Source organism: Telmatherina bonti, assembly GCF_933228915.1.
Source record: "Telmatherina bonti genome assembly, chromosome: 23".
Lineage (NCBI taxonomy): Eukaryota > Metazoa > Chordata > Actinopteri > Atheriniformes > Telmatherinidae > Telmatherina > Telmatherina bonti.
The window spans coordinates 29880207-29897057 of NC_136632.1; the positions used below are offsets into that span (position 1 = coordinate 29880207).

At 52.8% G+C, this 16851-nt stretch overlaps 1 protein-coding gene across 1 annotated transcript in view; it reads right to left on the bottom strand.

Annotated features, from left to right (window-relative positions):
• The window catches only part of cped1 (cadherin-like and PC-esterase domain containing 1), a gene marked incomplete at its 3' end in the record, with an annotated part of 91678 nt that extends 77818 nt beyond the window's left edge, over nt 1-13860 (bottom strand). Inside the window, exon 1 of the mRNA XM_079263433.1 lies at nt 13383-13860. Coding sequence (XP_079119559.1) covers nt 13383-13598 — 216 coding nt within the window. The 5' untranslated portion in view covers nt 13599-13860. The remainder of the gene's footprint in view (nt 1-13382) is intronic.
• Between the last annotated feature and the right edge of the window lie 2991 nt (nt 13861-16851).

A 16851-nucleotide genomic window follows, 5' to 3' on the forward strand; every position in this document is an offset into this window, starting at 1 on the left:
ACGGAGATGTGACGACGTAACATCCATGTCGACTCACAAGGACACGTGACGACGTAACATCCATGTCGACTCACAAGGAGACGTGACGACGTAACATCCATGTCGCCTCACACGGAGACGTGACGACGTAACATCCATGACGCCTCACACGAACACGTGATGACGAAACATCCATGACGCCTCACACGGAGACGTGACGACATAACATCCATGACGCCTCACATGGAGACGTGACGACGTAACATCCATGACGCCTCACACGGAGACATGACGACGTAACATCCATGATGCCTCACACGGAGATGTGACGACGTAACATCCATGTCGACTCACAAGGAGACGTGACGACGTAACATCCATGTCGACTCACAAGGAGACGTGACGACGTAACATCCATGTCGCCTCACAAGGAGACGTGACGACGTAACATCCATGACGCCTCACACGGAGATGTGACGACGTAACATCCATGACGCCTCACACGAACACGTGATGACGTAACATCCATGTCGCCTCACATGGAGAAGTGACGACGTAACATCCATGACGCCTCACACGGAGACGTGACGACGTAACATCCATGTCGCCTGACACGGAGACGTGACGACGTAATATCCATGACGCCTCACATGGAGACGTGACGACGTAACATCCATGACGCCTCACACGGAGACGTGACGACGTAATATCCATGTCGCCTCACACGGAGACGTGACGACGTAATATCCATGTCGCCTCACATGGAGATGCGACGACGTAACATCCATGACGCCTCACACGGAGACGCGACGACGTAACATCCATGTCGACTCACACGGAGACGTGTCGACGTAACATCCATGTCGACTCACACGGAGATGTGACGACGTAACATCCATGTCGACTCACAAGGAGACGTGACGACGTAACATCCATGTCGACTCACAAGGAGACGTGACGACGTAACATCCATGTCGACTCACAAGGAGACGTGACGACGTAACATCCATGTCGCCTCACAAGGAGACGTGACGACTAACATCCATGTCGACTCACACGGAGACGTGACGACGTAACATCCATGTCGACTCACACGGAGACGTGACGACGTAATATCCATGTCGCCTCGAACGGAGACGTGACGACGTAACATCCATGACGCCTCACACGGAGACGTGACGACGTAACATCCATGACGCCTCACACGGAGACGTGACGACGTAACATCCATGACGCCTCACACGAACACGTGATGACGTAACATCCATGACGCCTCACAGGGAGACGTGACGACGTAACATCCATGACGCCTCACACGAACACGTGATGACGTAACATCCATGACGCCTCACATGGAGACGTGACGAAGTAACATCCATGTTGCCTCACACTGAAACGTAATGATGTAACACGGAGACGTGACGACGTAACATCCATGACGCCTCACAGGGAGACGTGACGACGTAACATCCATGACGCCTCACACGAACACGTGATGACGTAACATCCATGACGCCTCACACGGAGACGTAACGACGTAACATCCATGTTGCCTCACACGGAAACGTAATGATATAACACGGAGACGTGACGACGTAACATCCATGTCGACTGACAAGGAGACGTGACGATATAACATCCATGTCGACTCACAAGGAGATGTGACGACGTAACATCCATGACGCCTCACACGGAGATGTGACGACGTAACATCCATGACGCCTCACACGAACACGTGATGACGTAACATCCATGACGCCTCACATGGAGACGTGACGAAGTAATATCCATGACGCCTCACACGTAGACGTAACGACGTAACATCCATGTTGCCTGACACGGAAACGTAATGATGTAACACGGAGATGTGACGACGTAACATCCATGTCGCCTCACAAGGAGACGTGATGACGTAACATCCATGACGCCTCACATGGAGACGTGACGAAGTAATATCCATGACGCCTCACACGGAGACGTGACGACGTAACATCCATGTCGCCTCACAAGGAGACGTGACGACGTAACATCCATGACGCCTCACACGGAGATGTGACGACATAACATCCAAGACGCCTCACACGAACACGTGATGACGTAACATCCATGACGCCTCACATGGAGACGTGACGACGTAACATCCATGACGCCTCACACGGAGACGGGACGACGTACCATCCATGTCGACTCACACAGAGACGTGACGACGTAATATCCATGACGCCTCACAAGGAGACGTGACGACGTAACATCCATGATGCCTCACACGGAGACGTGACGACGTAACATCCATGACGCCTCACACGAACACGTGATGACGTAACATCCATGACGCCTCACAGGGAGACGTGACGACGTAACATCCATGACGCCTCACACGAACACGTGATGACGTAACATCCATGACGCCTCACAGGGAGACGTGTCGACGTAACATCCATGACGCCTCACACGGAGATGTGACGACGTAACATCCATGTCGACTCACAAGGAGACGTGACGACGTAACATCCATGTCGACTCACAAGGAGAAATGACGACGTAACATCCATGTCGCCTCACAAGGAGACGTGACGACGTAACATCCATGACGCCTCACACGAACACGTGATGACGAAACATCCATGACGCCTCACAGGGAGACGTGACGACGTAACATCCATGACGCCTCACATGGAGACGTGACGACGTAACATCCATGATGCCTCACACGGAGACATGACGACGTAACATCCATGATGCCTCACACGGAGATGTGACGACGTAACATCCATGTCGACTCACAAGGAGACGTGACGACGTAACATCCATGTCGCCTCACAAGGAGACGTGACGACGTAACATCCATGACGCCTCACCCGGAGATGTGACGACGTAACATCCATGACGCCTCACACGAACACGTGATGACGTAACATCCATGTCGCCTCACATGGAGACGTGACGACGTAACATCCATGACGCCTCACACGGAGACGTGACGACGTAACATCCATGTCGCCTCACACGGAGACGTGACGACGTAACATCCATGACGCCTCACATGGAGACGTGACGACGTAACATCCATGACGCCTCACACGGAGACGTGACGACGTAATATCCATGTCGCCTCACACGGAGACGTGACGACGTAATATCCATGTCGCCTCACATGGAGATGCGACGACGTAACATCCATGACGCCTCACACGGAGACGCGACGACGTAACATCCATGTCGACTCACACGGAGACGTGTCGACGTAACATCCATGTCGACTCACACGGAGATGTGACGACGTAACATCCATGTCGACTCACAAGGAGACGTGACGACGTAACATCCATGTCGACTCACAAGGAGACGTGACGACGTAACATCCATGTCGCCTCACAAGGAGACGTGACGACGTAACATCCATGACGCCTCACACGGAGATGTGACGACGTAACATCCATGACGCCTCACACGAACACGTGATGATGTAACATCCATGACGCCTCACACGGAGACGTGACGACGTAACATCCATGTCGACTCACACGGAGACGTGACGACGTAACATCCATGACGCCTCACACGGAGACGTGACGACGTAACATCCATGACGCCTCACACGGAGACGTGACGACGTAACATCCATGACGCCTCACACGAACACGTGATGACGTAACATCCATGACGCCTCACAGGGAGACGTGACGACGTAACATCCATGACGCCTCACACGAACACGTGATGACGTAACATCCATGACGCCTCACATGGAGACGTGACGAAGTAACATCCATGTTGCCTCACACGGAAACGTAATGATGTAACACGGAGACGTGACGACGTAACATCCATGACGCCTCACAGGGAGACGTGACGACGTAACATCCATGACGCCTCACACGAACACGTGATGACGTAACATCCATGACGCCTCACACGGAGACGTAACGACGTAACATCCATGTTGCCTCACACGGAAACGTAATGATATAACACGGAGACGTGACGACGTAACATCCATGTCGACTGACAAGGAGACGTGACGACGTAACATCCATGTCGACTCACATGGAGATGCGACGACGTAACATCCATGTCGCCTCACACGGAGACGTGACGACGTAACATCCATGTCGCCTCACACGGAGACGTGACGACGTAACATCCATGAACCCTCACACGGAGACGTGACGACGTAACATCCATGAACCCTCACACGGAGACGTGACGACGTAACATCCATGTCGCCTCACAAGGAGATGTGACGACATAACATCCATGTCGACTCACAAGCAGACGTGACGACGTAACATCCATGTCGCCTCACAAGGAGACGTGACGACGTAACATCCATGACGCCTCACATGGAGATGTGACGACGTAACATCCATGACGCCTCACACGGAGACGTGACGACGTAACATTCATGTCGACTCACAAGGAGATGTGACGACATAACATCCATGTCGACTCACAAGGAGATGTGACGACATAACATCCATGTCGACACACAAGCAGATGTGACGACATAACATCCATGTCGACTCACACGGAGACGTGACGACATAACATCCATGTCGACTCACAAGCAGACGTGACGACGTAACATCCATGTCGCCTCACAAGGAGACGTGACGACGTAACATCCATGACGCCTCACATGGAGATGTGACGACGTAACATCCATGACGCCTCACACGGAGACGTGACGACGTAACATTCATGTCGACTCACAAGGAGATGTGACGACGTAACATCCATGTCGACTCACAAGGAGACGTGACGACGTAACATCCATGTCGCCTCACACAGAGACGTGACGACGTAACATCCATGTCGCCTCACAAGGAGACGTGACGACGTAACATCCATGACGCCTCACATGGAGACGTGACGACGTAACATCCATGACGCCTCACACGGAGACATGACGACGTAACATCCATGTCGCCTCACACAGAGACGTGACGACGTAACATCCATGACGCCTCACACGAACACGTGATGACGTAACATCCATGACGCCTAACATGGAGACGTGACGACGTAACATCCATGACGCCTCACACGGAGACGTGACGACGTAACATCCATGTCGCCTCACACGGAGACGTGACGACGTAATATCCATGACGCCTCACATGGAGACGTGACGACGTAACATCCATGAACCCTCACACAGAGACGTGACGACGTAATATCCATGTCGACTCACATGGAGATGCGACGACGTAACATCCATGTCGCCTCACACGGAGACGTGACGACGTAACATCCATGTCGCCTCACACGGAGACGTGACGACGTAACATCCATGAACCCTCACACGGAGACGTGACGACGTAACATCCATGAACCCTCACACGGAGACGTGACGACGTAACATCCATGTCGCCTCACAAGGAGATGTGACGACGTAACATCCATGACGCCTCACACGAACACGTGATGACGTAACATCCATGACGCCTCACATGGAGACGTGACGACGTAACATCCATGTCGCCTCACATGGAGATGCGACGACGTAACATCCATGACGCCTCACACGGAGACGTAACGACGTAACATCCATGTTGCCTCACACGGAAACGTAATGATGTAACACGGAGACGTGACGACGTAACATCCATGTCGACTGACAAGGAGACGTGACGACGTAACATCCATGTCGACTGACAAGGAGACGTGACGACCTAACATCCATGTCGACTCACAAGGAGACGTGACGACGTAACATCCATGACGCCTCACACGGAGAGGTGTCGACGTAACATCCATGACGCCTCACACGGAGACGTGATGACGTAACATCCATGTCGACTCACAAGTAGACGTGACGACGTAACATCCATGTCGACTCACAAGGAGACGTGACGACATAACATCCATGTCGACTCACAAGCAGACGTGACGACGTAACATCCATGTCGCCTCACAAGGAGACGTGACGACGTAACATCCATGACGCCTCACATGGAGATGTGACGACGTAACATCCATGACGCCTCACACGGAGACGTGACGACGTAACATTCATGTCGACTCACAAGGAGATGTGACGACGTAACATCCATGTCGACTCACAAGGAGACGTGACGACGTTAACATCCATGTCGCCTCACACAGAGACGTGACGACGTAACATCCATGTCGCCTCACAAGGAGACGTGACGACGTAACATCCATGACGCCTCACATGGAGACGTGACGACGTAACATCCATGACGCCTCACACGGAGACATGACGACGTAACATCCATGTCGCCTCACACAGAGACGTGACGACGTAACATCCATGATGCCTCACAAGGAGACGTGACGACGTAACATCCATGTCAACTCACAAGGAGACGTGACGACGTAACATCCATGTCGCCTCACAAGGAGATGTGACGACGTAACATCCATGACGCCTCACACGAACACGTGATGACGTAACATCCATGACGCCTCACATGGAGACGTGACGACGTAACATCCATGACGCCTCACACGGAGACGTGACGACGTAACATCCATGTCGCCTCACACGGAGACGTGACGACGTAATATCCATGACGCCTCACATGGAGACGTGACGACGTAACATCCATGAACCCTCACACAGAGACGTGACGACGTAATATCCATGTCGACTCACATGGAGATGCGACGACGTAACATCCATGTCGCCTCACACGGAGACGTGACGACGTAACATCCATGTCGCCTCACACGGAGACGTGACGACGTAACATCCATGAACCCTCACACGGAGACGTGACGACGTAACATCCATGTCGCCTCACACGGAGACGTGACGACGTAACATCCATGACGCCTCACACGGAGACGTGACGACGTAACATCCATATCGACTCACACGGAGACGTGACGACGTAATATCCATGTCGCCTCACATGGAGATGCGACGACGTAACATCCATGACGCCTCACACTGAGACGTGACGACGTAACATCCATGTCGACTCACACGGAGACGTGACGACGTAATATCCATGTCGCCTCACACGGAGACGTGACGACGTAACATCCATGACGCCTCACACGGAGACGTGACGACGTAACATCCATGACGCCTCACACGGAGACGTGACGACGTAACATCCATGACGCCTCACACGAACACGTGATGACGTAACATCCATGACGCCTCACAGGGAGACATGACGACGTAACATCCATGACGCCTCACACGAACACGTGATGACGTAACATCCATGACGCCTCAGACTGAGACGTGACGATGTAACATCCATGTCGCCTCACAAGGAGATTTGACGACGTAACATCCATGACGCCTCACACGAACACGTGATGACGTAACATCCATGACGCCTCACACGGAGACGTGACGACGTAATATCCATGTCGCCTCACATGGAGATGCGACGACGTAACATCCATGACGCCTCACACGGAGACGTGACGACGTAACATCCATGTCGACTCACACGGAGACGTGACGACGTAATATCCATGTCGCCTCACACGGAGACGTGACGACGTAACATCCATGACGCCTCACACGGAGACGTGACGACGTAACATCCATGACGCCTCACACGGAGACGTGACGACGTAACATCCATGACGCCTCACACGAACACGTGATGACGTAACATCCATGACGCCTCACAGGGAGACATGACGACGTAACATCCATGACGCCTCACACGAACACGTGATGACGTAACATCCATGACGCCTCAGACTGAGACGTGACGATGTAACATCCATGTCGCCTCACAAGGAGATTTGACGACGTAACATCCATGTCGACTCACAAGGAGATGTGACGACCTAACATCCATGACGCCTCACACGGAGACGTGTCGACGTAACATCCATGACGCCTCAGACGGAGACGTGACGACGTAACTTCCATGTCGACTCACACGGAGACGTGACGACGTAACATCCATGTCGCCTCACAAGGAGACGTGACGACGTAACATCCATGACGCCTCACATGGAGATGTGATGACGTAACATCCATGACGCCTCACACGGAGACGTGACGACGTAACATCCATGACGCCTCACACGGAGACGTGACGACGTAACATCCATGACGCCTCACACGGAGACGTGACGACGTAACATCCATGACGCCTCACACGGAGACGTGACGACGTAATATCCATGACGCCTCACATGGAGACGTGACGACGTAACATCCATGAACCCTCACACGGAGACGTGACGACGTAACATCCATGACGCCTCACATGGAGACGTGACGACGTAACATCCATGTCGCCTCACACGGAGACGTGACGACGTAATATCCATGTCGCCTCACATGGAGATGCGACGACGTAACATCCATGACGCCTCACACGGAGACGTGACGACGTAACATCCATGTCGACTCACACGGAGACGTGACGACGTAACATCCATGTCGACTCACACGGAGACGTGATGACGTAACATCCATGTCGCCTCACACGGAGACGTGACGACGTAACATCCATGACGCCTCACACGGAGACGTGACGACGTAACATCCATGATGCCTCACACGGAGACGTGACGACGTAACATCCATGACGCCTCACACGAACACGTGATGACGTAACATCCATGACGCCTCACAGGGAGACGTGACGACGTAACATCCATGACGCCTCACACGAACACGTGACGATGTAACATCCATGTCGCCTCACAAGGATATTTGACGACGTAACATCCATGTCGACTCACAAGGAGATGTGACGACCTAACATCCATGACGCCTCACACGGAGACGTGTCGACGTAACATCCATGACGCCTCACACGGAGACGTGACGACGTAACATCCATGTCGACTCACAAGGAGACGTGACGACGTAACATCCATGTCGACTCACAAGGAGACGTGACGACTTAACATCCATGTCGCCTCACAAGGAGACGTGACGACGTAACATCCATGACGCCTCACACGAACACGTGATAACGAAACATCCATGACGCCTCACACGGAGACGTGACGACGTAACATCCATGACGCCTCACATGGAGATGTGACGACGTAACATCCATGACGCCTCACACGGAGACGTGACGACGTAACATCCATGTCGCCTCACAAGGAGACGTGACGACGTAACATCCATGACGCCTCACACGGAGATGTGACGACGTAACATCCATGACGCCTCACACGAACACGTGATGACGTAACATCCATGTCGCCTCACATGGAGATGCGACGACGTAACATCCATGACGCCTCACACGGAGACGTGACGACGTAACATCCATGTCGACTCACACGGAGACGTGACGACGTAATATCCATGTCGCCTCACACGAAGACGTGACGACGTAACATCCATGACGCCTCACACGGAGACGTGACGACGTAACATCCATGACGCCTCACACGGAGACGTGACGACGTAACATCCATGACGCCTCACACGAACACGTGATGACGTAACATCCATGAGGCCTCAGACTGAGACGTGACGATGTAACATCCATGTCGCCTCACAAGGAGATTTGACGACGTAACATCCATGTCGACTCACAAGGAGATGTGACGACCTAACATCCATGACGCCTCACACGGAGACGTGTCGACGTAACATCCATGACGCCTCACACGGAGACGTGACGACGTAACATCCATGTCGACTCACAAGGAGACGTGACGACGTAACATCCATGTCGCCTCACAAGGAGACGTGACGACGTAACATCCATGACGCCTCACACGAACACGTGATAACGAAACATCCATGACGCCTCACACGGAGACGTGACGACGTAACATCCATGACGCCTCACATGGAGATGTGACGACGTAACATCCATGACGCCTCACACGGAGACGTGACGACGTAACATCCATGACGCCTCACACGAACACGTGATGACGTAACATCCATGACGCCTCAGACTGAGACGTGACGATGTAACATCCATGTCGCCTCACAAGGAGATTTGACGACGTAACATCCATGTCGACTCACAAGGAGATGTGACGACCTAACATCCATGACGCCTCACACGAACACGTGATGACGTAACATCCATGTCGCCTCACATGGAGATGCGACGACGTAACATCCATGACGCCTCACACGGAGACGTGACGACGTAACATCCATGTCGACTCACACGGAGACGTGACGACGTAACATCCATGACGCCTCACATGGAGATGTGACGACGTAACATCCATGACGCCTCACACGGAGACGTGACGACGTAACATCCATGACGCCTCACACGGAGACGTGACGACGTAACATCCATGACGCCTCACACGGAGACGTGACGACGTAACATCCATGACGCCTCACACGGAGACGTGACGACGTAACATCCATGACGCCTCACACGGAGACGTGACGACGTAACATCCATGACGCCTCACATGGAGATGTGACGACGTAACATCCATGACGCCTCACATGGAGACGTGACGACGTAACATCCATGAACCCTCACACGGAGACGTGACGACGTAACATCCATGACGCCTCACATGGAGACGTGACGACGTAACATCCATGTCGCCTCACACGGAGACGTGACGACGTAATATCCATGTCGCCTCACATGGAGATGCGACGACGTAACATCCATGACGCCTCACACGGAGACGTGACGACGTAACATCCATGTCGACTCACACGGAGACGTGACGACGTAACATCCATGTCGACTCACACGGAGACGTGATGACGTAACATCCATGTCGCCTCACACGGAGACGTGACGACGTAACATCCATGACGCCTCACACGGAGACGTGACGACGTAACATCCATGACGCCTCACACGAACACGTGATGACGTAACATCCATGACGCCTCACAGGGAGACGTGACGACGTAACATCCATGACGCCTCACACGAACACGTGATGACGTAACATCCATGAGGCCTCAGACTGAGACGTGACGATGTAACATCCATGTCGCCTCACAAGGAGATTTGACGACGTAACATCCATGTCGACTCACAAGGAGATGTGACGACCTAACATCCATGACGCCTCACACGGAGACGTGTCGACGTAACATCCATGACGCCTCACACGGAGACGTGACGACGTAACATCCATGTCGACTCACAAGGAGACGTGACGACGTAACATCCATGTCGACTCACAAGGAGACGTGACGACTTAACATCCATGTCGCCTCACAAGGAGACGTGACGACGTAACATCCATGACGCCTCACACGAACACGTGATAACGAAACATCCATGACGCCTCACACGGAGACGTGACGACGTAACATCCATGACGCCTCACATGGAGATGTGACGACGTAACATCCATGACGCCTCACACGGAGACGTGACGACGTAACATCCATGTCGCCTCACAAGGAGACGTGACGACGTAACATCCATGACGCCTCACACGGAGATGTGACGACGTAACATCCATGACGCCTCACACGAACACGTGATGACGTAACATCCATGTCGCCTCACATGGAGATGCGACGACGTAACATCCATGACGCCTCACACGGAGATGTGACGACGTAACATCCATGTCGACTCACACGGAGACGTGACGACGTAATATCCATGTCGCCTCACACGAAGACGTGACGACGTAACATCCATGACGCCTCACACGGAGACGTGACGACGTAACATCCATGACGCCTCACACGGAGACGTGACGACGTAACATCCATAACGCCTCACACGAACACGTGATGACGTAACATCCATAAGGCCTCAGACTGAGACGTGACGATGTAACATCCATGTCGCCTCACAAGGAGATTTGACGACGTAACATCCATGTCGACTCACAAGGAGATGTGACGAACTAACATCCATGACGCCTCACACGGAGACGTGTCGACGTAACATCCATGACGCCTCACACGGAGACGTGACGACGTAACATCCATGTCGACTCACAAGGAGACGTGACGACGTAACATCCATGTCGACTCACAAGGAGACGTGACGACTTAACATCCATGTCGCCTCACAAGGAGACGTGACGACGTAACATCCATGACGCCTCACACGAACACGTGATAACGAAACATCCATGACGCCTCACACGGAGACGTGACGACGTAACATCCATGACGCCTCACATGGAGATGTGACGACGTAACATCCATGACGCCTCACACGGAGACGTGACGACGTAACATCCATGACGCCTCACACGGAGATGTGACGACGTAACATCCATGACGCCTCACACGAACACGTGATGACGTAACATCCATGTCGCCTCACATGGAGATGCGACGACGTAACATCCATGACGCCTCACACGGAGACGTGACGACGTAACATCCATGTCGACTCACACGGAGACGTGACGACGTAATATCCATGTCGCCTCACACGAAGACGTGACGACGTAACATCCATGACGCCTCACACGGAGACGTGACGACGTAACATCCATGACGCCTCACACGGAGACGTGACGACGTAACATCCATGACGCCTCACACGAACACGTGATGACGTAACATCCATGACGCCTCACAGGGAGACGTGACGACGTAACATCCATGACGCCTCACACGAACACGTGATGACGTAACATCCATGACGCCTCACATGGAGACGTGACGAAGTAATATCCATGACGCCTCACACGGAAACGTAATGATGTAACACGGAGACGTGACGACGTAACATCCATGTCGACTGACAAGGAGACGTGACGACGTAACATCCATGTCGACTGACAAGGAGACGTGACGACGTAACATCCATGTCGACTGACAAGGAGACGTGACGACCTAACATCCATGTCGACTGACAAGGAGACGTGACGACGTAACATCCATGACGCCTCACACGGAGACGTGTCGACGTAACATCCATGACGCCTCACACGGAGACGTGACGACGTAACATCCATGTCGACTCACAAGGAGACGTGACGACGTAACATCCATGTCGACTCACAAGGAGACGTGACGACGTAACATCCATGTCGCCTCACACGGAGACGTGACGACGTAACATCCATGTCGCCTCACACTGGGGACTCTAGAGTTTGTTTATCTGTGTTTGTTTATCTGTCTGTTTATCTGTTTGTTTGTTTGTTTGTCTGTCTGTTTGTCTATCTGTTTGTGTGTTTATCTGTTTGTTTGTTTGTTTATCTGTCTGTTTGTTTGATTGTTTGTCTGTTTGTTTATCTGTCTATCTATTTGTTTGTTTATCTTTTTGTTTATCTTTCTATCTGTCTATTTGTTTGTTTATCTGTTTGTTTATATGTTTGTTTGTATGTTTGTTTGTTTATTTGTTTGTCTCTTTGTGTTTAAGATAACCGGTTTTCTGTCGGTGCTGATCCGGATCTCTGTCTGGATCCGGGACCTGTTTACAGGTCTTGTTCGGTGTTTTTCTATCAATAAAATTCGAATTATTGATCAAAGTTTATGGGACTCGCGCGCACGGAAAGGTGAGACTTACCTGCGCGTGGCTCTGCAGATGCTCCAGGCACGAGATGAAGCTCCTGGTCTCTTCATCCCACGGCCGGGTCCCGATCCCTGTCCGGGTCCGGTTCATCATCAGGGTCCGGAAGGACAGAGAAAGCAGCGCGAGCACGAGCACGAGCAGCGGGCCAGAGCACGCGCGCCGGCGGAGCAGTATCCCTACGCTCCTGAGGAGGAAGAGGAGGCGCCGCATGTGAGGAAGATCTTCACTTCATCTTCATCAGTCAGCCGCTGAGGAAGAGGAGGAGGATCAGATCTGAAGCAGAACCAAGAAAAGTTCTGCAGAACCGTGTCGGCGGTCCGCCTCCACCAGGTCACGTGACTTCACAGCGCCTTCACAGCCTTCCCCACTGCTTCATCTTCCTCCTCCTCCTCCTCCTCTTCCTCTCCCAAGGTTTTCTGGAGGAAAAGTCGCTGAAGTTCCCGTCAGAGGCGCGAGCTTCACCATCTGGTCCCAGTTAGGAGGAGCAGGAGCGGCAGGAGATCAGGTTACACAGCCACTCTTCTTTTAACTTTCTGCTCACAAACACGATAAAGACGCTCCTCTTCCTCACCGTCAGCTGGAGTCCGCAGGTCTGGAGGAGGTCAGCACCTCCTCCTCCTCCTCGGGTTATTTCTGTACCACACATGTTCCCAGCATGTGCTCCAGTCCGGAACTTAGCAAAGTCTGGAAACAAAAACAAAAGCACAGTTTCGGGGTGTGTGTGTGTGTGTGTGTGTGTGTGTGTGTGTGTGTGTGTGTGTGTGTGTGTATATTTTGTCCAACAAAAACCGCCAGTCCACCTAATACCAACAGTCCGACTAAAACCACCACTCCACCTGAAACCACCAGTCCCCCCGAGACCACCGTTCCACCAACAACCACGACTCCACCTGAGACCACCAGTCCACCAAAAATAACCAGTCCACCAACAACCAGAAGTCCAACAAAAACCACCAGTCCACCAAAAACCGCCAGTCCACCTACAGCCACCAGTCCACCTGAGACCACCAGTCCACCAAAAACAACCCGTCCACCAACAACCAGAAGTCCACAAAAACCACCAGTCCACCAAAAACCACCAGTCCACCTAATACCACCGTTCCACCAACAACCACGAGTCCACCTGAGACCACCAGTCCACCTGAGACCACCAGTCCACCTAAAACCACCAGTCCACCTGAGACCACCAGTCCACCCGAGACGACAAGTCCACCAACAACCACAAGTCAACAAAAAAACCACCAGTCCACCTGAGACCACCAGTCCACCTAAAACCACCAGTCCACCTGAGACCACCAGTCCACGTGAGAACACCAGTCGACCTAAAACCACCAGTCCACCCGAGACGACAAGTCTACCAACAACCACCACTCAACCAAAAACCACCAGTCCACCTGAGACCACCAGTCCACCTGACACCACAAATCCACCCGAGACCACCAATCACCTGAGACCACCAGTCCACTCGACACCACCAGTCCCCCTAAAACCACCAGTCCACCAACAACCACCATTCCACCTAAAACCATCTGTCCACCTGAGACCACCAGTTAACCTGAGAGCACCAGTCCACCAAAAACTACCAGTCCACCAACAACCAGAAGTCCACCAAAAACCACCGGTCCACCAACAACCACCAGTCCACCAAAAACTACCAGTCCAACGACAACCACCAGTCCACCTGAGACCACCAGTCCACCCGAGACCACAGGTCCACCTAAAACCAACAGTCCACCTGAGACCACCACTCCACCAACAACCACCAGTCCAAAAAAACCCACCAGTCCACCTAAAACCACCAGTCCACCAACAACCAGAAGTCCACCAAAAAACATCGGTCCACCAACAACCACCAGTCCACCAAAAATCACCAGTCCACCAACAACCAGAAGTCCAACAAAAACCGCCACTCCACCTGAGACCACCAGTCCACCTAATACCACCAGTCCACCTAAAACCACAAGTCCACCTGAGACCACTAGTCCAACTAAAACCACCAGTCCACCTGAGACCACCAGTCCAACCGAGACCACCAGTCCACCAACAACAACCAGTCCACCTGAGACCACCAGTCCACCAAAAACCACCAGTCCACCAACAAGAGGAAGTCCACCTAAAACCACCGGTCCACCAAAAACCACCAGTCCACCTGAGACCACTAGTCCACCCGAGACCACTAGTCCAACTAAAACCACCAGTCCACCTAAGACCGCCAGTCCACCTAAATCCACCAGTCCACCTGAGACCACCAGTCCACCCGAGACCACTAGTCCACCCGAGACCACTAGTCCAACTAAAACCACCAGTCCACCTGAGACCACCAGTCCAACCGAGACCACCAGTCCACCAACAACAACCAGTCCACCAACAACCACCAGTCCACCTGAGACCACCAGTCCACCAAAAACCACCAGTCCACCAACAACCTGGAAGTCCACCAAAAACCACCAGTCCATCTAATACCACCGGTCCACCAACAACCACCAGTCCACCTGAGACCACCAGTCCACCTAAAACCACCAGTCCACCTGAGACCACCAGTCCACCCGAGACCACCAGTCCACCCAAGACCACCAGTCCACCAACAACCAGAAGTCCACCAAAAACCACCAGTCTACCAACAACCACCAGTCCACCTAAAAGCACCGATCCACCAAAAACCACCAGTCCACCTGAGACCACCAGTCCACCCGAGAACACCAGTCGACGTAAAACCACCAGTCCACCCGAAACGACCACAAGCCAACCAAAAACCACCAGTCCACCAAAAACCACCCGTCTACATAAAACCACCGGTTCACCAAAAACCACCGGTCCACCAACAACCACAAGCCAACCAAAAACCACCAGTCCACCAAAAACCACCCGTCTACATAAAACCACCGGTTCACCAAAAACCACCGGTCCACCAACAACCACCAGTCCACCTAAAACCACCAGTCCACCAAAAACCATCAGTCCACGAAACACCACCAGTCCACCAACAAGAGGAAGTCCACCTAAAACCACCGGTCCACCAAAAACCACCAGTCCACCCGAGACCACCAGTCCACCTGAGAACACCAGTCCACCTGAGACCGCCAGTCCACCTAAATCCACCAGTCCACCTGAGACCACCAGTCCACCCGAGACCACCAGTCTACCTAAACCACAAGTCCACCAACAAACACCAGTCCATCGAAATCCTCCAGTCCACCAACAACAACCAGTCCACCTGAGACCGCCAGTCCATCTAAAACCACCAGTCCACCAAAAACCACTAGTCCACCCGAGACCACCAGTCTACCTTATACCACCTGTCCACCCGAAACCACCAGTCTACCTGAGACCACCAGTCCACCTAAAACCACCAGTCCACCAAAAACCACCAGTCCACCTTACACCACCAGTCCACCCGAAACCACCAGTCTGCCTAAAACCACCAGTCCACCAACAACCACCAGTCCACCTGAAACCACCAGTC